General features: G+C 41.5%; 1 protein-coding gene across 8 annotated transcripts in view; it reads right to left on the bottom strand.

The window, feature by feature from the left end:
- MAST4 (microtubule associated serine/threonine kinase family member 4) overlaps window positions 1–17,438 on the bottom strand; it is a 618,443-nt gene that overhangs the window by 328,979 nt on the left and 272,026 nt on the right. For 3 of the 8 annotated variants that reach the window (XM_059878862.1, XM_059878863.1, XM_059878861.1), the window contains exon 4: window positions 898–972. The exons of the other annotated variants lie outside the window; for them this stretch is intronic. In XM_059878862.1, the coding sequence (XP_059734845.1) occupies window positions 898–972 (75 nt within the window). The remainder of the gene's footprint in view (window positions 1–897; window positions 973–17,438) is intronic. 8 annotated transcript variants of the gene reach the window in all.

The following is a 17,438-nucleotide window of genomic DNA, read 5'->3' on the forward strand; positions in this document are numbered from 1 at the left end:
TCAGCAGATGGGGTAGAGGGGCTCCAGTGAATGATGCCCACCATAGAAATGAGAGCATCCTGTCTCCAGAGAGCTGTCAGTTCATCCACGTTAAGTGGGACCTTCCAAAGAGATCAGCTGGAGCACCTAAAAGGCTTGAGCGTAGAGCCCTTCACCGAGTTTACAGGACAGGCTGCAGAGACATTCTGTGCCTGTTTGCCAGTAAATGTCTCTTTAATAAAAGTCTGTGTGCAGCAGAACAGACTTGCGACTTACTGAGGCTGTGTAGGAAGAGCAAATCCTTGCTCAAAACCTCAGCCACTTTTCTGTAGACCATCAGAGCTGAACATGACGAAACTGGCTTGAGCTATTCTCAACAAATATATCATATGCAGAACTGCTCTACTAGAGCCCAGGTACACCAGCTGGGGAGCATTTTCAGGAATTTTACAAGCTGGTTGTTAAAAACAGCCATTATTGTTGATTAAAACTATCTAAACTTCCAATGAAATACATTATATTGAAAATAAAGATAAGAGATACCCAAACGGTTCACTTCCTAATTATATTGCTATATTTTCACGTGGAAGTATGTCAATTGTGTCTGGATATAACAGAGCTCTATGGGGCACCTCTGTCCAGCCCTGTGGTCACCTTTGTCACACGGCTGCTTGAAACTGGCCGTGGGGGGAGTGTTTACAACCACGGAAACCAGCTGGTGCTACCTAGCAGGGTTTTGCTGGTTTCCAGGTCTGATGGTTCGACAATACAACTCCTTTGATGTGGACGGTCTTCAATCAGTAGAGAAGACCTTGCCTCCTCTAAGACCATGAGAGGCACCAGCATAAGCAAAGGCCCACAGCCCCCTTCTCCTCACAGGGACCACTCCGCCATGCACCATGCGACAGGCACACTCACTTTTGAAGCAGCGGGGTCCACTAGTCTCTGGCGATGTCGGGCTGAGTTGAAATGACTCTTCGGAGGCTGCCCTTCCTGACAGGGAATGGAAGATGGGGATGAACGAGGTGGGAGAGGAGAAGGCGGGGCGTGGGATGATGGGGAAATGGTCAGAAAAGGGAAAGGGACAGCATTTAACAGCACTGTACACGTCTCTTTCAGCTAAAATCCAGCAATAAAAACACACGACACAGCTCCCCCCACCCCCCGCCCCGCCACCTCGCCCACAAAGGTGCATGCCATGTGCAAGTCATTTTATTAAAAACAGCCCTGCCTATGCATGTGTGTGATGTCATAAACACAGGCCAGTATCACATTTCCCACCAAGTGTGCATTTTCCTATTACCTGATACTGTCTCTAATTATATCAAGGATATTAAGGAAAACTGAAGCATGATTTCACTGAACATGAAATCATTCTTCCTAGAGTAGCAGAACACATTCTTAAACCTGTCACTCACGTGGTTAACACCAAAAAGATACAGAAATTACAATCTTTCCCCAAACATGAAAACTCTCTTGGCTTAGAAGTTCCTCTCTTCGTCATCCTGGCAGAATTCCTGGTATCTGGCAGCCACCAAAAACTCTATCCCTGAATGCAATTAAGCTTTATTGGCTCAGAGATTGAGAATTAAGTTTATAACCTAACCTGTGTAGAAGGGTGGTCTTTTCCTTAGATCAACCCTTGTAAACACACACACACGTGACAAATGGACCACAGAGAAAGACTTAACACCTCCCACTGCTCATTCCATGTCAAACACACACACCAAAAGAAACCCAAGCAACTGTACTTTAAAGGAAAAGTTTGGAATAGGGGCCCCCATGGGGGGCATGGAATAGAGTTTCACTTTTCCATCTTCCAAAGCTGGGCAACAGTAGACAAGAATTTAAGAAGTAAGCACAATCCACTGTGGGCAGAGACTTCAGGGACAGGGAGATGAAAGCCACAGAGAGATGGTCTGTAAACCCCTGGAAGTAAAGCCCCTGGTCCAAGTGAGCCTCTCCACAGGGAGTGAAGTATCTGTCAGATGAGTGTTAGCATCTGCTCACAGAGGAGGGTGAAAAGACCTTCTACAGTAGTAAAAATGCAGGCTCTGTATTACCATACTTGAGAATTCTTTTCTTTCTTTCTTCCAAGAATAACAGTGCTATTACTTTAAAGACATGGATCAATCACACCCACTTGAATTGCCAACCATCACTGCTTTGGCATCCAAAGCGTAACGCTTACCTTTCAAAAAGGAAATGTCATAAGTAGCAGATTGCAAGTCAGGATTATGTTTTTCCTACTAACTGCCCTGCCAACATGCATTCTTTCCCTACCCTCTTCCGGAAAAAAAAATGCAAGGCAATAGTTTTAAGTCTTAGTTGACCTAGAAAAGATACCAAAAGCTTTGACAGCAGAAATTGTTCTCATTAAGTCCCTGAATATTTGGAAAAACAAACAAACAAAAATTGAGTATGACTTTCTATTCAATAGAAGCAATAGATTTTACATGAGAAATAGTATTTTTTTAAATCACAGATTATTTATTTAACCAGAAGTCTCCTTTATATTTAATGGTTTATCAGAAAGTGATTTTAAGGCATTTTCTCCTTAAAAAAGTTACCAGATGAAAATAAATAATTATCCTCATTAATATATCTATAGAATTATCTGCCCTTATCAAGCTCCCTGTGGAATGATTATAACTGATTTAAGAGTTCCAGTATGCAGTGCCAGGCTCCCACTCATCAGGAAAAAAAAAGTTAATCTTGGCATTAAATACACAGTTACAGTCAATGTGCAAATTAACTAAATCCTAAGCCTGTAGTTTATTGCTCTTCTCCTGACTTCAAGGTGAAAATGTTATTTTTTTTTTTAATTAGCTAATTGCACCATAAACTCAGCAGGGGGCAGATGCTGATATTAAACTGAGAACCTCAATCTTAAACTCCCAGTTACTGAAAGGCTGGTTTAAAGAGCACAAGCACACCCTTCAAGGGGAATGGAGGGGGCCAGTGTGTTTTTAAAACCTGGTCTCCATTTTGTCTCATTTATTCTCAGGTACACTGACTCTGTTACAATAGTCTGCCTGTGGTGAACAAATAGGCCTATGAGATAATCAATATATTTACACAGATTCCAGTAATACATCTTTTTATCTTTTTCATAATACATCTTAATAGAAACCAAAGAACAGCCTGGAGTATTAATGTCATTTTAATGAACTGCATATGGAACAGAAATAAGGGAATTCTGAACAGCTCACAGCAAGGTTTTCTCCATATGACTCATGTTTTAACCTAATCTTAATTTTCAAAAACAGTCACACTGTATTCTATTGTTGACAAAAAAGTTGGTGGTGGTCAGTGGCTCATGTATTGAGTTACTAAGGCTTTGTAGAAAGGTAGCCATAGCTATGCACTAGACAGGAACCTTTGAGAAGAACTCAATTCATTACAGACTGGACATGCTGCTTTCTTCACTTTCAGTTCAGTTCAGTTCAGTCACTCAGTTGTGTCCGACTCTTTGCGACCCCATGAATCGCAGCATGCCAGGCCTCCCTGTCCATCACCAACTCCCGGAGTTTACTCAAACTCATGTCCATTGAGTCAGTGATGCCATCCAGCCATCTCATCCTCTGTTGTCCCCTTCTCCTCCTGCCCCCAATCCCTCCCAGCATCAGAGTCTTTTCCAGTGAGTCAACTCTTCACATGAGGTGGTCAAAGTATTGGAGTTTCAGCTTCAGCATTAGTCCTTCCAATGAACACCCAGGACGGATCTCCTTTAGGATGGACTGGTTGGATCTCCTTGCAGTACAAGGGACTCTCAAGAGTCTTCTCCAACACCACAGTTCAAAAGCATCAATTCTTCAACGCTCAGCTTTCTTCACAGTCCAACTCTCACATCCATACATGACCACTGGAAAAACCATAGCCTTGACTAGATGGACCTTTGTTAGCAAAGTAATCTCTCTGTTTTTTAATATGCTATCTAGGTTGGCCATAACTTTCCTTCCAAGGAGTAAGTGTCTTTTAATTTTATGGCTGCAATCACCATCTGCAGTGATTTTGGAGCCCCAAAAAATAAAGTCTGACACTGTTTCCACTGTTTCCCCATCTATTTCCCATGAAGTGATGGGACCAGATGCTATGATCTTCGTTTTCTGAATGTTGAGCTTTAAGCCAACTTTTTCACTCTCCTCTTTCACTTTCATCAATAGGCTTTTTAGTTCTTCCTCACTTTCTGCCATAAGGGTGGTGTCATCTGCATATCTGAGGTTATTGATATTTCTTCCAGCAGTCTTGCTTAGGGAGACCTTAATTTAAAAGTTTTCCTTTCTTATTTTAAGCCAGATTCCTACATCCAAGACAGGTACAAACAACATATATCTTAGCAAAGTCAACTTCATGAGTTCAATTATGAAATATTATATATTCTTTAAATAGGAAACAGGGCTCTCAAAAATAGGATGTCATGAAACCAACATCCTTACACAGCATATTCATTTGTATAGCTGGCTGTGTTCAAGAGAAACGTTAAATTCTATCACTCAGGCCAACATTAAAGACAAAATTTGTGCCTTTATTTTCTTTTCCTAAATTCTTGGTCCCAAGAATCCACTTCTCCTCTTAAAAGATAGACTTTGGTCTCCGGTATCTGTCATTCCAGGCTGAGACTTCAGTCTCTTGGTACCCTTTACCTCCTGGCTAATGTCATCAACATCAGCAAAATAACAGATTGGACCTTGGATCCAAAGGGACTCTCAACTGAATGACTTATTTACATATGTAAACAGAGGCTCTTTGCTGCCAGGGTAGGGGGCCAAGGAGGAGGGTTGGATTCCTCACCAGTAGTTTCTAGAAACAGAAGTGTCTTCTCTCACTTAGGTCCACTTACTAAATCATTTTGCTGTGATAACCACCACTAATTAAAGTAGCAGCCCTCAGTTATGTAAATAAACTATTGAAAGATGACTAAAAAAGTGTTTACATGTGCATTTTCTGGAAACTTAATGAGACATCTATCAGCTCCATACTAAATGCTTTCATCAAGGCTTCTCCTGTTAAGTCATTTTAGAAATATAAACATCCCTGAACACTGCAAACTATACTTTTAGAGAAATTATTGTTCCCTAAACATTACAGATCTGATGGGGTAGTACTTAGCCTAATTTGCATCACATAAACAAATTTACAAGAATGCTCTGTGGAAAACAGTATATCAGGCGTGAAATAATGGGTGCCCAATGAATTCAGTGGCTGACATCAGATTATTTAAACACCTAACTCTTTAAATCAGGTATAAGTTACTCTATCTCAAAATTAGAGCCACAGGGAAAATTTAAAACTAAATGTATGTATAATTTTGGCATTATTTTTTAAAGAAATATCTCATTAGACATCTCCAGCCTAGATATTTCATCATAAGGAAAAAAAGAAAAAGAAGAAATATCACACAATTGCTGCAAGGGCTCCTAGAGGACTTCTTAAAAATCCATTCAAAGGAGTTTTAATTCTGAAAAAAATCACATGCACTCTTGTATAAGAATAAGCACTTTCACACAACCCTGAGACATCCTTTGGTTTGAATAAATATATTCCACTTTCAATCAAAGTTCTTACTCAACATTATACTTAAGTGTGTACAACAAAGCTACTGCAAACAGGTCCTGGTAAAGGCACGTCAATAAAGCAATCTAGGACCCTGCAGTCAAAAACTCTATGCAAATACATCGATTGGAAGAATTCGCAAGCTCGGAGATCTAGCAATTACCAGGTGTATCAAAATAGGGATCAGAAACCCAAATGAACATGGAAGAAATGGGCTATATATTTTCGATGATGATATCATAGGCTTCTAAAACCCGTGGAACTAATCTCACAGTAATTTATGAAAACCTCCTATGAAAGAGGAGTTATGAAATAGTTATGAAAACTATTCATGACCCTGTAAAGATGAAAGTACATCATTTTTTCTTGTCTCCTTACAAACCCAAGTTTTTCAAGTTGGCTCAAGAGGAGAGTCACCAAAACAGGACAGGGGAAGTGATACCTGCAACTATGGAAGCAAACCCAGAGACTTTCTCACTTCTCACTGTGATGTTCATTGAGAAAGATAGTTTGCATCATGAAATTATGCCTCCAAATACCACCAGCAGTATGCTCTACTTTCTGATCTAGTTTAACTCTTTTTTAAACAAATGCTGGTCTCTACTACTAAGTCTACTGATTTGACTTGCAGTTAGAATAAAAGGAAACAGAACAGAACAAAGCAGTTAAGACCCTGCCCTTCCACTGCAGGGGCTCAGGTTTGATGCCTGGTCTAGGAACTAAGATCCCTGCATGACATGTGGCCAAAAAACAAACAAAAACTGTCATGAGGTAGGCATCACCTAGTAACTCCTTACAAAGGCTTTAGACTGTGTCCCAGACTTTAGTCATTTATTTTTCCCCCCATATCCACAAACAATGTATACTATTACATCTGCTAAATATATGATACTACTCATTTCTTAATTGTTTTCTTTAAAAAGATGACTCTGGTTTTTAAAAACTTATATATTCAAATTTTAATGAAGGCCTAAGTAATAGCATCTTGAAATCATGGCTTGGTTGTGCTAGTTATTTATTTATTTTTTTTCCCTAGTATATATTAAGAAGAAAAGGACTTCCCAGTTGATGCAGTGGTAAAGAATCCACCTGGCAATGCAGGAGACACAGGAAACATGGGTTTAATTCCTGGTTCAGGAAGATCCCCTGGAGGAGGAAAGGGCACCTCACTCCAGTATTCTTGCCTGGGAAATTCCATGGACAGAGGAGCTTGGAGCTACACTTCATGGGGTCACAAAGGGTTGGACATGACTGAGCATACAAACATTAAGAAAAATACATTAAACATCATATAAAGCACCTGTGTGCTGATAGAATCCTCTCTGCACACCCGTGGAGTCCATGACACCTGGAGTTGCAGCTCATGGAAGTGAGAGGCCAGGTGCTGCAGTGTTTGTGGGGGAGGGACTGGTCACCATTTATGACTCTGCTATGACATCTCCCCTACCTCTATAACTGCCTACCCTGAGATGTCAAACAGGGACTGCAAACTCACAAGTCCCTGACCCAATTCTGGACCTCTGTCCCCCAAGTCTATCATCCTCAGTGTTCCTAATCCCCAGGAAAGGGCACCACCACTCACCCAATGACCTAGGCATCACCGGTCATCCCATCCTTAAACTCAGTTCCCACGGGCCAAACATCAACCCCACCACCCGTCTCCAATCCAGCAAATCCTCCTGGTGTTAACTGCAGAATGCATCTCAAATTCAAGCCTTCTGACCATCATCAATCTCTTCCAAGTCATTTCTCTGTATTTGGTTCCTAGGGCTGCTGTGACAAAATTCCACAAACAGGGTGGCTTAAACAACAAGATTCTACCATCTTACAGTTCTAGAAGCTAGAAACCTAAAATCAAGGTGTCAGCAAGGCTGGTTTCTCCTGAGGGCGGTGAGGGGAGGCTTTGTTCCAGCCTCTCTCCTTGGCTCTAGACTGCCATCTTCGTCCCATGTCTCTTAACTTTTCCTTTCTGTGCATCTGTCGCTACATCCAAATATCTCCTTAACTATAAGGACATTAGTTATACTGGATTAGAGATCTTGCAAAAAATTCTTGCTAACTTGATCACTGACTGCAAAGACCCTATGTCCAAATAAGGACACATTCTCAAAAAGAGAATGTTTTTCTCTTCTAAGTCTTCTAAGACTTCAACATATCTGTGGGGGAGATGCAATTCAACCCAATAACACCATCCAACTCATCCATATACCAGCATTAAACTCCTATCTGTGTTCTGCTACTTTGGGCCTCTGACGAGTCTGTCCTCCCAATAGCAGACAAAGCCACCCTAATAAAATATATAAATAATATCACTATCTTCCAAATTCCCCATACCTTTTCTTTCCCGTCACCCCAAGTCCTTCTGGATCCTATAAAGCAGCAGGCAACCCACCCTGCATGTTTTCTGAATTCCAGGGGCTCTCCCTCACTCACTGCAGCCACACTGGTCTTTGTGCTATTCCTAGAGCCCTCCAAGCCCCTTCCCAGCTCAGGGTCCTGGAGATGCCCTTCACTGAAAAAAAACTCCTTTTTTTTTTTTTTAAATTTTTGCAAATTATAGCCTACTCACTCAATTCTGCAAACTTCACCTATCCCCTCTTCTAAGGGGACCCACCACTCTGTCAACTACACCTTGGCACTTGCCATCTACCTCTACAAGGAGTTAAATCACGTGCTGCTGCAGCTGCTGATTTTCAACACCCCAGGAAAGAAGCTCAGAGTGGAGATCAGAAATGAGGTACTCTATGCTCAGGGAGGGCTTGCCTGGTGACTCAGGTAGTAAAGAATCCACCTGCAGTGAAGGAGACCTGGGTTGGGAAGAAGGTTCTCTGGAGGAGGGCGTGGCAACCCACTCCGGTATTCTTACCTGAAGAATCCCCACGCACAGAGGAGCCTGGTGGGCTACAGTCCCTGGGGTCGCAGAGAGTTGGACATGACTGAGCAACTGAGCATGAGAGCAGGTATTCAGGGAAGAACTGGCAGGACAGGTCTTCCACTAGTTAGATACTTTAAGGGGCCAGTTATGAGCCCATTTCTTGTATCGCCTTGTATCTGGAAAAGCACTAAAATCGTTCATGGTGATGACTGCTGTTTGTGACTAGCAGAAACCTGAAAAAAATATGTGCTTGACTGCATGTATTCCCCCTTCACCAAAATCACTTATACGCTGATCTCCCACCTGCCTCTTTGGAGCAGGTTCTCAGAGCTATCTGAGGTGCCAACTCTCAGGCTGAGGCCCTCATTCTGCCTCAAATAAAAATGAACTCGCAACTCTCACGTTGTGTATTTTTTTAAGTCAACAACTCCCTTTCCCTGTCCTCCTTTACTTCATAACAGTTATTACTGCTTGACTGTAACTTGTATGTGTTTGTCTTTTTTTCTGTAAGCTCTGTGATGCCAGGAACTTTGTCTTAATAGTTCTGCCCCTTGGTAGATGCTGGATAAATAATTTTAAATAATTATCAAAATGACAAATGAAGCACATGTATTTAAATGAAGCATCGGCTCACCCATACCCCGTGTTTCAGTCAGAGTTTCTGCAGGAAACAGAGGGCACCCTCAGAGGAGGTGGTCTGAGAAAATTCTGACACAGGAATTACTTACGGGGAGGGTTCCTTCACCTCCCCTAGGTCAGAAGACAAAAGGGATAACGCTGCTTCCAGAACCTGGAAAGGAGAGCTAGGTGTGGAGGGTCATCTGCAGAAGAGCATCCCTCCAGAGAACAGTGACTTCCATCACTTTTTCTATGTCTGCCTCCTTTCCTCCAATCACTGCTCCTCCCCTGGGCCAAATCGAACCAGACACCCCAAAGCCAGAAGGGAGATGCAGGTATCCCCCTAAGTAGGGGGATAGAGGTAGAGAGAGAGCGAGAAAGGAGCAGGGAGGATGGAGATGAAGAGAGGGGATGAGAGGAAGAGAAGTGGGGGACAGGAAGGGAGAGAGGGAGGTGCAAACTCATTGGAGGCCAAAGAAAAGACAAAAGCTTCCCACTGCATCTCAGAGCACAAGCTACCAGCTGCAACCACAGGGGCAGCTTCCCTTCTCGCTCTGCTCCTTGCCAAGTTCCAGTTTATTCCCCAGCACGTGTGGTTCCGCCTTCAAACCAGCCCTGGCTGTACCTAACCTGGGCTGTGCGTTAGCTCTGGGCACGCTGGACACGCCCCTCTGAAGTCACATGGTACCTATCTTCTCTGGCTTTCGTTTCCCAGAAATGCTGAAAGGGTGAACTAGATATTATCTGTGAAGCACCACATATCTAATGACGGGGATTTTTCTTTTGTCAAGGTTTCACATTAATGTAATTTTGGTAGGTCTGCAGTGTCAAATCAAAAGAAAACCCTGGGATTGGATTTCTGATGAAATTCTTGCTTTGAATTCAAATTTACTTCCCAACCCTGGCACATTTCCATTTGCCTTTTAAAGTTATTCCACATTAGGAAAGTAGAAAAGCTAGTCTGCGTCTAATCCGCTACGATTCCAAGGAGAAGGGTGTTCTGGCACTCTCTGAGGGGTAGTGGGAAAAGACAAGCTGGGGGCTGGTCTCCTCCCCGTCAGTCACTCAGCCTCCCTGGACCAGAATCCCCATCTGTAACGAGGCATGATGCATCTGAAAGCTTGAAATTCCAAGACCTTCTCTGAAAGTTAGCCCTATGTTGTAAAGATCGAAAATATCCAGGACATCCGGTTTTAAAAACAAGTGAATTCACTTACTGGCATCATGTCATAGTTCAGATTTCTTTCAGACTTCATAATGTGTGTGTTTTGGGAATCACAGTACTGACCTGCTAGTTAGAGAATGTTTATATTTACTGCCATTCATAGAGAAATGTTTGGGTCTGAGACTGTATTATATCTGTCAACGATCCTTTGTTAGAGCATTTCAGAACATTACATATTGATTCAAATTAATGAATTTTGTGTCGAAGACCAGTTAACATATTCTACCAGTGACAATAAGTTTATGGATGTAATTACTGACTTGAGCTCCAAAAACACAGCACAATTATGCTGCAGCACATATGTCAACCCACTTAAGTCACTTCATTTAGAAAAAAAAAAATTTAATGATATCACATGCCATACTTTTTTTAATGAGAAAAATTACAAGATACCTAAATTAAGAGGACCAATTTTCCGCAGGGAAATCTGGGGGGGTGGAATTTAAAGGTAAACCAATTTTCTGAAGGCAAAATAAAATTTTCAACTCAGCTCTGAGTTGCACCCAAAGCGAATTATTGCCAGCAAGTAATATGGTTCTGATAATTAGGCTTGATTGGGGTTTAAATTAAGCCGAGGGAAGCACTAGACTCCTCAAAGGCATTTTGATTTGTTTCATCTGTTCTAGAAGCCATGGGGAGAATGGTCAGGGGCCCAGGAAGGGGGAAGCAGCAACCTGGCTTTGTAGATGTAGGTAGGAGAGAGTTTAACTGCTGTCTCTCCCCCTCATCTCGTCGCTGCTTATCGCAGTGAGAGAGATTAAATGCCTACATAGATAGCCGATCATAATGACAACACTGAACAGCCGATGTAACACTGCTAACCCGTAACACAATGACAAGCCTGTGTTTTGTTTTGTTTTGTTTTGTTTAAACCTTAAGATGAATCACTATAAATTCTTGGGGGACAGTATATGGATGAAAGTTTATCTTGTCGCTCTCATTAATAAGGTCCTGGATGCTTAGAAAACATGAACTTTTTAAACAAGTTCAAAAAAAGCAAGAGCCTCATGTTCAGGTTACATTGCTGTAATTCCATTTATTGAACTCTTGAACCCAAACCCACTTTTATCTGGAGAATGTAAAATATTGAATTTTGGTTTCTCCACTGGAGTTTCCACATATTAGGCTTTGCCCTTTCAGGGTACATAGCAAGTGTGGAAGGCACCCAAGCACACTGGAAAAGTTTCCCCAAGAGCCGCAGATGTGTGCATTTATAAAATGGGCATAACAGCTGCCTCCACAAGACTGAAGTCTTCAGACTATGCAACAGTTTTCCAAAGGGTATCTGTATCTTGCCATCTATTTCTTTCAAATTCAAAGATAACTGAAAAGTAGTGCTACTAACGAGTGAACTATGTGCAGTCACTGGTTTTGGGGAAGTCGGGTGAAAGCTTGTCACCGAGTGCAATATCACATGAAATGATGATGTAAGGGCAAGTGGAAGAACATCTGATGGGGACAGGATGGCCCCTGAGCTTCTCATACTCTTCAGAGTGAACGGCAGCAGCGGCGGTAGGAAGAAGGCTGCCCTGCTGTGTAAGGGAAGCCAGGACGTGAGTGCGACTGCAAGTCACAATTATCTCTTAGAATTGTACTAATAGAGCAGTAAGGTTTTGGTTTTAGTAGGTATTTACACATCCTTTATGAAACATCTCAGCATACCTGAGGTCACAGAACTTAAAAAGCCAAAGTGATAAATCAGCGCTACCTTCAATACATGGTTCAATATATTTTATTGATGGATTACAACCAGTGAGAGATCCTTTGGGGTAGTGGATAAAAGGAAACTACGACCAATCTGCTCAGATTTGAATTTCAACTTCACGTCTTACAAGCTCTGTGATGTCAGCCGCACACATTTCAAACCTCTGTATACCTTTATTTTCTCATTTGTAAAATGGGGTTAGTAAGAATGCCCACTTCATAAAGCTGTTAGGAGGATGAAAGCAGTTAATTTATGTAATATGCAAGAGAATTAGGTGACAGGAAGTGCCCCATATAACTGTTAACTATTTAAAAATGTATAGTCACAAAAATATTTCCTCTCCTCTAAGGACCTTGCAATTTGATATAGACAGTAAAATATGTTATCCTGGTTTTCTGTTGTTGCAAAAGAAGACAAGTTCACACTTAGAGAAATGTTGTTCTTAATGGAAATCCCAGAGGACCCCTGATTCCTCTAGGAGTGCCTTAGATTACATATTTTTTTCAAGATTAAGTATTAAGGCCTGCGAGGTCAGTGGCTCAGTCATGTCTGACTCTGAGTCCCCATGGACTGTCGTCTGCTAGGCTGCTCTGTCCATGGGATTCTTCAGGCAAGAATACTGGAGTGAGTTGCCATTTCCTCTTTCAGGAGATCTTCCCAACACAGGGATCAAACCAGGGTCTCCTGTGTCTACTGTACTGGCAGGCGGATTTTTTTAACCACTGAGCCACCTGGGAAGCCCTAAGTATTAAGGAGTTAAAGACAGAAGCCTTACAATGTTTCTTTAAATATCTGTTTCAGCTGCATAAGATTAGCACATTTTCCTTGGCAAGGAGCACCTTTTCCTTCTTCTGCTGGAGTATTTTTTCGTCAGCAGCCTTTCTTGTTTTTCTTCCCAAAAGCTTCCTCTGCTTCTTTCTGTCGTCTGCCGGCATTCTCCCCCGGCTTCAGCACTTCCCTCCTACCACTTCCCATCCTCTCACTTCAAAAAAAACAACTTTGTTCATTGATTGTTTAGCATGTTTCCTTCCTATTTTGCATTCCCCTGGGCGACTGGGACAATCAGAGTGGAAGTACCCTGACAGCATGGGAAAGTCACTGGGTCACCAGGGGTGGACAGGGCTTGTGCAACGCAGTCAGGATACACGATGTAACGGGCAGCAGAACACAGCCCCAGGTCTGCGGGTCAGCGACGCAGCCTTCTGCTGCTCTGTAGCCACTGCTCAGCCACTTTCAGAGGTTAGTCTAGGATTTGCCTTGGAATGCAGGAACTGATAGCACCTATTGTATGCTTCTGTTAAAGGTGATTTCTTTCTGTGCAGACAGGGGATCTGAGTCATTGCTGATCCCACAAAGCCTGGAACTCTGGGGTCTAGGCTCTCCGGCTGTGTTCATTCACAAATGCTCAAAATTCTCACACAATCAACTACATGGAGTTTAAAACCGGAAGCAAAGTGGGTGGATGTTAGATGTGCAATAAATAAGCAATTCCTGAGAGCCAGCTTGATACGGTTAATAACGAATATCTATTGTTTTCCCATTCCAGGCATATGCTGAATTTGGGGGGGAATTTCTGCACCTTCATGTTCATTTCAGTGTCATTTACAATTGCTAAGACATGGAAAAAATCCCAGTGTCTACCAATGGATAAATGGATAAAGAAAATGTGATATGTATCTACAGTGGAATACTATTCAGCCATAAAATGGAAATCTTACCATCCATGATAACATAGATGGAGCTGGAAGGCATTATGCTAACTAAAATAGGACAGAGAAAGACAAATACTGTATAATCTCACTTCCATGTGGAATCTAAAAAATGGAACTCGTAGAAACAGAACAGCTTGGTGGCTGCCAGTGGCAGAGCGTGAGGGGGTAGGCAAAATGGGTGAAGGTGGTCAGATGTGCTGATTTCCAGCTGTAAATCAGTCCTGGGCATATAATGCACAGCATGGTGACCACAGTTAATAACAGTGTACTAAATATTTGCAAGTGGCTAAGACTTTATTTTTCTGGGCTCCAAAATCACTGCAGATGGTGATTGCAGCCATGAAATTAAAAGATGCTTGGCTCAGAGGGTAAAGCATCTGCCTGCAATGCAGGAGACCTGGGTTCAATCCCTGGGTCAGGAAGATCCCCTGGAGAAGGAAATGGTAACCCACGCCAGTACTCTTGCCTGGAAAATCACATGGAGGGAGGAGCCTGGTAGACTACAGTCCATGGGATCGCAAAGAGTCAGACATGACTGAGCGACTTCACTTTCACTTTCTTTCACTTACTCCTTGGAAGGAAAGTTATGATCAACCCAGATAGCATATTCAAAACCAGAGACATTACTTTGCCAACAAAGGTCTGTCTAGTCAAGGCTATGGTTTTTCCAGTGGTCACGTATGGATGTGAGAGTTGGACTGTGAAGAAAGCTAAGCGCCGAAGAATTGATGCTTTTGAACTGTGGTTTTGGAGAAGACTCTTGAGAGTCCCTTGGACTGCAAGGATACCCAACCAGTCCATTCTAAAGGAGATCAGCCCTTGGATTTCTTTGGAAGGAATGATGCTAAAGCTGAAACTCCAGTACTTTGGCCACCTCATGTGAAGAGTTGACTGATTGGCAAAGACTCTGATGCTGGGAGGGATTGCGGGCAGGAGGAGAAGGGGACGACAGAGGATGAGATGGCTGGATGGCATCACTGACTCGATGGACGTGAGTCTGAGTGAACTCCGGGAGTTGGTGATGGACAGGGAGGACTGGCATGCTGCAATTTGTGGGGTTGCAAAGAGTCGGACAAGACTGAGCAACTGAACTGAACTGAAGAGATTAAATTTTAAAAGTTCTCATCACAGGAGAAAACAGTGTGTAACTGTGTGAGGTGACAAATGTTAACTAAATTTTTGGTGGCAATTATTTTACAACATGCACATATATCAAATTATTATGCTGTACAACTTAAACTAATGCAATGTATATGCTAATTAAAAAGAGAATAAATGTGCAAAAAACAGTGTAAAAAAGAAAAGGATGAATGAGACCTGTACAGTCAAAATTATAAAATACTTTAATGGGCACAAGTGAATATCAGAATTATAGGAGACATATACCATACATGGATAGGAAGACTCAAATGCTTCCCCAATTTATCTGAAGAGCCATCAGAATTCTAATTGAAAAATTCTAAGTATATTTGGCTTGGTGGACTTACACAAATGAGTTCTAAAAGTCATCTAGAAGTCTAAATAGTCAAAAAATATACATATCAACTCCGAATAAAAGAAGAACAAGAAGAGGGGACTTGCCCTCCAGAAGTCAAGATTTATTATAAAATTGTAGTAATTAAATCATGTGGTATTCACTGGAGAATAGTATTTACTGGAGTTAGCTAGAGAACCCCCAAACAGATTCTTACACAGATGGGAAGGGAGCAAAAAAACAACACGAGCAAAAGATACATTAACTCAGTATGGTGAAAAATCACTTTCAACCTGGAAAAATTAATTTAATTCACGCTACACACCACACTAAGAAATAAATAAGAAGGATAATGAGAAACAATGTCAAAACAGAACTTTAAAAATTTTAGAAGAAAAAGTGAAGTATGAGATATTTTTATGACCTGTTTTTAGGAACCTATTTCCTACACAGTTACAAAATGCAAAACTCTCACAAAAAGATTGATGAACTAGACTGTATCAGAACTTAAGCCTTCTGAATGATGTCATAACTTTTAAAGGAAGGCTAGACTGAAATTGGGCTTCCCTGGTGGCTCATATGGCAAAGAATCTGCCTGCAATGCAGGAGACCCACCCTGAGTCAGGAATATCTCCTAGAGAAGGGAATGGCTACTCACTTCAGTATTCTTGCCTCGAGAATTCCAAGGACAGAGGAGCCTGGGGTGCTCCAGTCCATGGGGCCGCAAAGAGTCACACACAACTGAGCAACTTTAACTTTCAGACTGAAATTAGATATTCCTAATATATAAAATATATAAATAGGAAAAAGGAAATAAAAACAATGGGCATAAGGTAAGACCCACAGATTAGAGAAGATGAGACCTAATGGCCACTAGACATAAAAAGATACACAACCTCTTTCAGTTCAGTTCAGTCAGTCGCTCAGCCATGTCTGACTCTTTGCAACCCCATGAATCGCAGCACGCCAGGCCTCCCTGTCCATCACCAACTCCCAGAGTTCATTCAGACTCACGTCCATCGAGTCAGTGATGCCATCCAGCCATCTCATCCTCTGTCGTCCCCTTCTCCTCCTGCCCCCAATCCCTCCCAGCATCAGAGTCTTTTCCAATGAGTCAACTCTTTGCATGAGGTGGCCAAAGTACTGGAGCTTCAGCTTTAGCATATAATTCAAAATAAAAGAGCACAATAGTCACTTTACACCAATCAGAACAGCAAAAATCTTAAAAGTTTCAAAATACCAGGTACTGGAGGGTGTGAAGGAGAACAGCAATCTGTTGTAGAAGTGTACACTGATTAAAGCACTTTAGCAAAAATGTTAGCAGTATCTATTAGGTTGAAAACATGTATACCATAAAACCCAGCAATTTTGCTTCTTGGCACATATCCTAAACTTGTTATACACAGGCAGCAAGAAATCCATACGTGAATATCCACTGAAGCATTCTTATAATAGTAAAAACAAACAAATGAAAAACTAGGAACAGCTAATATCTTTATGAAGGGAAAGAATAAAGGAAACTGTGGTATATCCATAAGATGAAATACTAGTCAGGATTTTAAATGAATGAATTAAATCTATTTGAATCAAGATAAATATAAGTTAAAAAAAATTCTGGGGTGGGGGAAGCCACACAATATTTATGAGAATAAAAACCGACTGGAAATATACACACTAAAATGACGATGGGAGTCGCTTCTGGGAAGTGTGATAAGGGAACAGAGGCCTGGAGAGGAGTTCTCAGTCATGCTTCTTTTATATTCTAAGTTTTTTGCTTGTTAAGATGTTCAATTGCTTTCATTAAAAACACTAAAGAAAAATGACAAGAGGAAAACATTTTTTAATTCTAGATGTCAGGTATAGAGGTATTTGCTACGTCAGTCTCTATCCTTTTAGTTACTTTATGAACTTTTCAAATTTTTTAAAAGATCACATTTAACAGCTGGCCATGTAACTGTGTAACCATAACTCTTGTCTAGGTCAATACTTCAAACAAAGACAATTTCATAAAAAGCACAATCAGAAGATCTCCCTACAACAATGTGGGCAGAAGGGCTCCCCCTGTGCAAACGCACAGTGCTGGATTCAAAATTAGATAAAAAGTAAATCAGATTTAAAATCAGGAAGACAATCAGGCAGTACGCGTCTTCCTGATACAGACAACACACAGGAACGTCTAATCTCTTCCTCCGGACAGCACTGACATTGACTGGCATATGTGAGGGCAATTATAACTCTTCAAAACATCAACATCTCAGTTGTCCTTTTGTTCAAGTGGAAACAGTAAAGTAAAA

This window comes from Bos taurus, chromosome 20 (genome assembly GCF_002263795.3).
Source record: "Bos taurus isolate L1 Dominette 01449 registration number 42190680 breed Hereford chromosome 20, ARS-UCD2.0, whole genome shotgun sequence".
NCBI lineage: Eukaryota > Metazoa > Chordata > Mammalia > Artiodactyla > Bovidae > Bos > Bos taurus.